The 8,942-nt window shown below is 41.0% G+C and overlaps 1 protein-coding gene across 1 annotated transcript in view; it reads left to right on the forward strand.

Moving 5' to 3' along the window:
• PPIE (peptidylprolyl isomerase E) overlaps positions 1–8,942 on the forward strand; it is a 42,157-nt gene that overhangs the window by 24,429 nt on the left and 8,786 nt on the right. The window contains exon 8 of the mRNA XM_007952680.2: positions 5,825–6,010. Within this exon, the coding sequence (XP_007950871.1) occupies positions 5,825–6,010 (186 nt within the window). The remainder of the gene's footprint in view (positions 1–5,824; positions 6,011–8,942) is intronic.

Consider the following 8,942-nt stretch of genomic DNA (forward strand, 5'->3'; position numbering starts at 1 on the left):
TGTCTCAGTCTATAAGCTGGGCTGTTACCTGTGCACCAGGTGCATTTTGCTGGGTTTTAAACACCAGAGGCTCAGCCTCAAAACTCAAGTCTACATGTCACCCCAGTAGGACAAACCGACAGACAAATTTGTCTTGCTGTTGGAGACCTCTCATATCACCCCCATCTGGGTCCCTGTGGCTGACTGTTCCTCTGTCTGGCTTCCTGGCTTTTAATCGCCTTTCTCCTGCTCTTCTGGCCTGCTGCTTTGGGCGTCCCTGAGTTGTCTCTCCTCACCTGTATCCCTGGGGCTTACATTAATATGGTTCAAAAATCAAAATCATACATGTCTCTGTGTTCCCCACCCTTACTCCCACCTACCTCCTGTAGGTCACCAATTTTGTTCATTCTTGGTTTATCCATTTTGTGTTTGTTTTTGCAAAAACAATCAGATACTGAAATATTTCCTTATTTCCCTTTAATTGTTACACAAAGCCACCATGTTCTGTATTCTCTTTTGCACTTTGCTATATTTACTTACAAATATATTTTGGAAATCATTCTACATTAGTCCAGAGAAACCTCTGTATTCACTTTTATAATACTTCCTTGTGTGGATGTACCAGTCTATTCAACCAGATTCCTTTGTATGGACATTTAGGTGGTTCTCATTATCCTGAAATTACAAGTAATTGCACAATGTGTGTATGAATATCATATTGTTAAGGGTATATATTCCTGATAAATTCCTAGAAGTGGGATTACTCGGTCAAAGGGTAAGTAAATGCATATGTAGTTTTGTTAGATATTGCCAAATTCCCCTCTACAGGGGTAGTGTCATTCTGTATTCTACCTGGAATGTGTGGGAGGGCCTGCTTCCCTGACTTCTCTGACAGATTGTTGTGTCAGACTTTTGAGTTTTTGCCAATCTGACAGGTGAGAAGTAGAATCTCAAAGTAGTTTTAATTTGCATTTGTCTTGTAAAGAGTGAAGTAGCATGTCTTTTTATATATTTAGCAATTTTTTCTATCCTTTTTGGAGGGAATTCATTGTTATATATCTTTTGCCCTTTTTTTCCTTTTTTTCCAAATATTCTTTTTTTTTTAATTGTGATTTGGGTGCAGATTTACTTACAGAGCAAATTCACTTTCCATACAGCAGTTCACATACACTTTGTCTTATGACATTGACCACAGTTTACCACAATGCAACAGCTGCCCTCCCACTTCCTCCCCATAGTTACCTCTTCTCAGTATCCATCCCTCCATGCACTCCTGCCCCCTGAGCTGTCTCCCTGTGCGTAAGCAGCCCTTCTTTCTCCCATGATTGTTCTCTCCAAGGAGTGTTATCTACCTGAGGTAAATGTTCAACTCATATGCCTGTCTTTTGTTTGGCTGGAAACCACAGGCATGGGTTCAATTCCAGACCTGAAGGGCAGCTAGGGGCCATAGTCTCACTGGTTCCACCAGGCTCTGTCAGACCCGTAAACCTGCCCCCCCCCCTTTTTTTTCTCCCAGTGATTTTGAGTTTTGTTTCACATTGTTCTGTCTCTCTATCAAGGATCTCCTACATAGATCCCCTTCCAAGTGGATGACAGTGGTAGCCGGGCACTAGTTCTTCTGGTCTCATAGTTGTATAGGCTACAGATCAGGTGGTGTACCAGTCGCTAGGACAAATTGTTTCCATGAATTTTGGTTTTCTTCATTCTTTGCTCTAGATGAGGAGAGACCCATCGTTGCATCTAAATGGCAGCTTGCTAGCTTTTAAGATCCCAGTCCTTTTGCCCTTTTTTCCTATTATATTTTTCATTCTTTTCCCCCTAAATTCTTAAGATACTAGGGAGATCTATGTATCTGTCTATACACACATACATTCTACTAGTCTGTCAGTTTGTCATATTGTAGTGGTTTGCATGTTGCTGTGAGTCTGGAGGCAGTGCCACCGGTATTTCAGATACCAGTAGGGTCACCCATGGTGGACAGGTTTCAGCAGAGCTTCCAGACTAAGACAGAGTGGGAAGAAGGATGAACCCATCTACTTCTGAAAAAACTGGCCACTGGAAACGTTATGAATAGCTGGGAAACATTGTCTGATTCATTGCCAGAAGATGAGTCCCTCAGATTGGAAAGCACTCAAAATATGACTGGGGAAGAACTGCTTCCTCAAAGTAGAGTTGATTATAATGATGTGTGTGGAGTAAAGCCTTTGAGACCTTCATTTGCTGATGGGACATGACTCAAAATGAGAAGAAACTGGTGCTAACATTCATTAATAATCAGAACATGGAATGTATGAAGTATGAATCTAGGAAAGTTGGAAGTTGTCAAAAATGAAATGGAATGCATAAAGATTAATAATGTAGGCATTAATAAGCTGAAATGGACTGGTATTGGCCATTTTGAATCAGACAATCATGTGATCTGCTTTGCTAGGAATGACAGATTGAAGAGGAATGGTATCACATTCATCATCAAAAAGAAAATTTCAGTATCTATCCTGAAGTACAGTACTGCCAGTAATAGGCTAATATCCATATGCCTACAAGGAAGACCAGTTAATACTACTATTTAAATTTGTGTACCAACCACTAAAGATAAAGCTGAAGAAATTGAAAATTTTTACCAATTTCTGAGGTGTGAAATTGACCAAACAAGCAATCAGTATGTACTGATTATTGCTGGTGATTGGAATGCAGAAGTTGGAAACAAAGAATCGTTGGTAGTTGGAAAATATGGCCTTGGTGATAGAAATAACTGTGGAGATCACATGAAAGAATTTTGCAAGACCAATAACTTATTCATTGCAAATACCTTTTTCAAACAACATAAACAGCAGCTATAGATGTGGACCTCACTAGATAGATTACACAGGAATCAAATCAACTACATCTGTGGAAAGAGGCTATTGAGAAGCTCACTATCATCAGTTAGAACAAGGTCAGGAGGTGACTGTGGAACAGACCATCAGTTGCTCATATGCAAGTTCAAGTTGAAGCTGAAGAAAATTAAAACAAGTCCACAAAAGCCAAAATAGACCTTGAGTATATCCCACCTGAACTTAGAGACCATCTGAAGAATAGATTTGACGCATTGAATACTAGTGACCGAAGACCAGGAGAGTTGTGGGATGACATCAAGAACATCATACACGAAGAATACGAAAGATCATTAAAAAGGCAGGAAAAGAAGAAAAGACCAAAATGGATGTCATAAGAGACTCTGAAACTTGCTCTTAAATGGAGAGTAGTTAAAATGAATGAAAGAAATGATGAAGTAAAAGATTTGAACAGAAGGTTTCAAAGGGTGGCTAGAGAAGATAGAGTAAGTATTATGATGAAATATGCAAAGACCTGGAGTTAGAAAACCAAAAACGAAGAACATGCTTGTCGCTTCTCAAGCTGAAAGAACTGAAGGAAAATTCAAGCCTCAAGTTGCAATATTGAAGGATCCTATGGGCAAAATGTTGAACAATACAGGAAGCATCAAAAGAAGATGGAAGGAATACACAGTCACCGTACCAAAAAGAATTGGTCAATGTTCAGGTATTTCAGGAGGTAGCATATGACCAAGAACGAATGGTGTTGAAAGAAGAAGTCCAAGCTGCCTTGAAGGAATTGGTGAAAAGCACGGCTTCAGGAATTGATGGAATACCCATTGAGATGTTTTAACAAATGGGTACAGCACTGGGGGTGCTTACTCGTTTATGCCAAGAAATTTGGAAGACAACTACCTGGCCAGCTAACTGAAAGAGAGCGGTATTTGTGCCCATTCCAAAGAAAGGGGATCCAACAGAACGTAGAAATTACTGAACAAAATCATTAATATCACATGCAAGTAAAATTTTGGTGAAGATCATCTTTTAAACACAGCTGCAGCAGTATATTGATGGGAAGCTTCCAGCAATGCAAACTGGACCCAGAAGAGGACATGGAACGAGGGATATTATTGCTGATGTCAGATGGATCTTGGCTGAAAGCAAGAATAATTGGAAAGATGTTTACTTGTGTTTTATTGACTATGCAAAGGGATTTGACTGTGTGTATCATAACAAACTGGATAACATTGCAAAGAATAGGAATTCCAGAACACTTAGTTGTGCTCATGAGGAACCTATACATACATAGACCAAGAGGCTGTCATTCAAAAAGAACAAGGGGCTATTGAATGGGTTGAAATCAAGAAGTGTGTGTGTCAGGGTTGTATCCTTTCATCCTGCTCATTCAGTCTGTATGCTGAGCAAATAATCTGGGAAGCTGGACTGTATGAAGAAGAAAGTAGCATTGGGACTGGAGGAAGACTCATTAACAACCTGCTATGTGCAGATGACACAACCTTGCTTGCTGAAAGTGAAGGTAACTTGAAGCACTTACTGATGAAGATAAAAGGCTACAGTCTTCGGTATGGATTATACCCTCTTTAAAGTGTTAAGGAGCAAAGATGTCACTTTGAAGAATAAGGTGCCCCTTACCTCAGCCATGGTATTTTCATTTGCCTCATATGCATATAAAAGCTGGACTGTGAATAAGGAAGATTGAAGAAGAGTTGTTGCCTTTAGATTGTGATATTGGCAAAGAATACTGAAAATATCACAGACTGCCAGAAGAACAAGCAAATCTGTCCTGGAAGAAATGCAGCCAGAATGCTCTTTGGAAGTGAGAATGGCCAGACTTCCTCTCACCCACTTGGTCATGGTGTCAGAAGGGACCATTGCCTGGAGAAGGATGTCATCGTTGGTAAAGTAGAGGATTAGTGAAAAAGGGGAAGACCTCAATGAGATGGATTGACAGTGGCTGCAATGATGGGTTCAAGCACAGCAAAGATAGTGAGGATGGTGAGGACCGGGCAGTGTTTCATTCTGTTGTACAGGGGCTCACTGTGAGTCAGAGCCAACGCAGTAGCACCTAACAACAACAAGGATAGTGGCCCTTTATTAAGATTTATCTTGCAAACTAATTATTTCTCATGGTTTGTCATTTTTTCTTTCAATATTGTTTATCATGTTTTTTGCAATGCAAAAGTTTTTTGTTTTTATTTTTTAGTGTGATGAAAATATACACACCAAAACCTTTGCCAACACAACAGCTTCCAGATTTACAATTCAGTGACATTGATTACATTTTTCATGTTGTGCCACCATTATCGCTATCCTTTTCCACCACCATTAACATAAACTCGGTGCCCTCAACAAAACTCTCCCTTTCGTCCTCCATCCCAGCCCTGGTAATTATTATTAATCTTTGATATTTACTTATTTCATGGAAGTGAGATCATACACTATTTGTCCTTTTGCAGTTGACTTATTTTGCTCAGCATAATGTTTTCAAGGTTGTGACGTGCATCTGAGCTTCATTTCATGCAAAAATTTTAAATTTATGTAGTTGGGCCTTTTGTTTTAATTGCACTTGGCTTATGAGTCATAAGTAGTCTCTGCTTGCACCAAGGCGATAAAGCAATCCAACCCATGCTGTCTTCTAATGTTTAAGATTTTTTTCCTTTACCCTTAAAGTTCTGATCCATTTGGAGGTTATTTTTGCCATGGGGTGATGTGTGATAACAATTTCATCTTTTTTCCAGTGTTTATGCAGTTGTTCTAACACCATTTTGTAAAAAAAAAAATCCAACTTTGCTCCAGTGATTTAAGATGCCAACCTTTATCAAATACTGAATTTCCATCTGTGCCTAAGTCTTTTTCTGGACTTTTATTCTGTCCTCTAATCCATTTGGTGGCAGAACTACACTTACGTTTAATTTAAATAAAGGTAGTATATATATTTCTGATTTGGAGAACTGAGTTTAACTGTAGTTGGCTATTTTTTACCTTGGTGCCTTTTTCTTTCTCAACCCCAGAGAATTTCCGCTGCCTTTGCACCCATGAGAAGGGCTTTGGCTTCAAGGGGAGCAGCTTCCACCGCATCATCCCCCAGTTCATGTGCCAGGGCGGCGACTTCACGAATCACAACGGCACCGGGGGCAAGTCCATCTATGGGAAGAAGTTTGATGATGAAAACTTTATCCTCAAACACACAGGACCAGGTAGGACCCAGTCAGTGTCTGGTGGTGACTGAGGCTGGGCTGGGGCTGATGGGTGTGGAGGACGTAACAACAGGGTGTGGTTCTGGCTGCCCGACTCAGGTGGGCTTGAGGAGACGCAGCTAGTGAGCACATGGAAAGTGTTCAGCCTCATCAAGGTGGAGCAAGCTTTGGGTTTATAAAGGTTTTTTTTTTTTTATTCAAGTTCATGTAAGTCTCCTTTTATTACAAGAGGAGGGGCTCTGTTACTGCAGTGGTGTGTTGTTATTACTGTTTTTGTAACTTTTTATTTCACGTAATTTCAAATTTACAGAAAAGTTGTGAGAATAGTATAAGCAGCGCCCCCCCATAAGCTTTTATAAGCCTTTCACCCAGATTCACCAGTTGTTTACATTTGGGGCCATTAGTCTCCATTTATTCTATGTTGTTGTTGTTGTTGTGTGCCGTCGAGTCGGCCCGACTCATAGCGACCCCTCCTTGGGTTTCCGAGGCAGTTATCACTACGGAAGTAGGATTGCCCAACCCATAGTGCCCTTTATTTATTTATTTTTTCTTTATTTCTGTATTTATAAACAATGCATATTTTTTCAGAGTCATTTGAGAGTAAATTGGAGATCTCATGTGCCTTCAGTGTACTTCCCAAGAACAAGGGCATTTTCTTACATGCCTCAGTACTAGTTAACAAAATCTGAAAATTAATACAGATGCAGTGCTGTTGTCTGATCTGCACTATGTATTCACATTTTATCATCTGTCACAATAATGTCTGCTCAGAGGCTTTTCTAATTAGCATGTATCATTTGCCTAATCACATACTCCCTGTCCACTTCCACATCCACACTCTGCATTTGCCTTGCTCAGATCCCGGGATCCATCACCGTGTGCACTTTTCTTGCTCAGGCCTTTAAGCCCCAGCTACTGTTCTCTGGCCTCATACTCAGCTACTACCAGCCTGTCTGCTGGAATAAAACACACCTGTGCTAACTGGTCCCTTTGTGTTGAGGAGCACAGGTCTTTAAGAGAACCTTGAGCACCACCCAGCATCTTCCCAGATTTGCACAGTTAATTTTCTTCCAAGAAAATTCTACTCCTTCCCTTCCCTCCTCAGACCTAAGCATTGCCCCCTTATACTCTCTCTCAGTTGAAGGTCTTGTTTCTTACTTCACTGAACAATAACAAAAAATCAAAAGATAATGATGTTTTCCCATGGCCAGATGTGGTAGTTAAGGTTGTATGTCACCTTGGCTGGGCCTGGTTGAGTGGCTGGGCAGCTGGTGGTAGTTATTCCCCACGATGTGTTATTCAACTCCGTGGTGGGATCTACCCAAGCAGCTGAGTAGCTGCTTTAGGGATGTGGTCTGCTTCCCATATATAAGAAGCAGCTTTGGGAATGGTCTCCAGCTTATGGCATGCTTGAACCCTGCATGTAGCTGAGTCATTGTTCAGCAGCCTGCCATGTTTCCTCCTGATCTTGGGACTTTCAATAGAAAGTGGAAGCTGCTCCCCTTGAAGCCAAAGCCCTTGGTAACACTGTGACTGTGCCATTTTATTTGTCGACCTTGGGCTTGTTAGCCTCAGCAGCCAGTAGCTACCTGAGTGTAGAGGCCTCTAGTTTCAGTGGGCTGGAAGCAAGAGGCAGAGCTGAAACTCAAGGTTGAGGGGCTTTCACACAGGCCCTAGAGCCTGGCACTTTGAACTCAGATTTCTAGCCTCCAGAAATTGTAAGAATAAACTCCTGTTTTTAAAGCCATCCCATTGGTAGTATTTTCTGTTAGAGCATCACAGGGGTAAGCAAAACACCAGAGCTGCTAGCCTGCCTGTGGTGTCCTCACTGATGTGCCTGCCTTCCTGATACAGTGGTGGACCTCCCGGCTCTGAGGCTGGCCCCTGCACGTGGACCCTGGGTCCATCCCCTCCCTCTCCTGCATCCCCCTCTATACTAACTCACTCCCGCATGCTGCAGTGTTACCAGTCTTTAAAACAAATAACTCCCTGGACCCATGTTCCCCCTCCAGCTACCACTCCTATTGTCTGGTCTCTTCTTGGCAGAAGTTCCTAAAGGAGATATGTAGCCTTATTGCCTCTAGTGATACTTTCCTCCCCACCTCTTCTCCCGCTTGTTAAAGATTCCAAGAGCCTCCATCTTGGAGCAGTCAGTTCTCAGCCCCTTGCTCCCCACCTCTCGGCAGCATTTGGTACTGCTGACGTTCTCCTTGAACCTCTTTCTTCACGTGGCTGGCAGAACACCTCCTCTTTCTTCTAGTTTTCTTTCTAGCTCATTACTGTTCCTTCTCAGTCTCCTTTCCTCTCATCTCCTTTTCCCAACCTCTAAATTGTTAGAGGGACCCAGAGCTCCATTCTTGTTCTTCTTTTCTGTCTATACTCACTCTTTAACGGTTCTTTACCCTTTTAACCCAGCGCTGCCGACTTCCCCTTTACTATGCTACAATGAAAGGTCATAGCTAATAAGTCCTTCCAACACATAATTTTTTAAAAATTTAGTTCTGTCATAATTGTAATTTAAAGGAAAGTAATTTATATAAACTAACATGTGTTTTAGTATAAACAATTGAGCATAACTACATATATATAAAACATTTACACGTATGCACTTTTGCCTAGATTAGCAGTTAGAAATGTGGATGGATACAAGGTGTATTATGTTGACAGAATCACAGTAATGTGACTTTCTGAAATAGTGAAAATCTACTGGTGAAATTCTGAACAAAAATAAATTAAATGTTGCTTTGATTTTATGTAATAGGTCTTTTCTGGAAAGCTCAGTGCAAAAAAAAAATTATTATATATAAAATGGAGTTAGGCTCTGGGCTCAGATCATAGAAACAGGTTTTTCTTATCTACATGAATATTTGCCAGGGAGTTGGAAGTCTAAGAAGATTTAGAATAATTCTTCATCGGATGGGATCTTGCAGGA

This window comes from Orycteropus afer, unplaced genomic scaffold (assembly GCF_000298275.1).
Source record: "Orycteropus afer afer isolate SDZICR_OR568_19922 unplaced genomic scaffold, OryAfe1.0 scaffold00355, whole genome shotgun sequence".
Lineage (NCBI taxonomy): Eukaryota > Metazoa > Chordata > Mammalia > Tubulidentata > Orycteropodidae > Orycteropus > Orycteropus afer.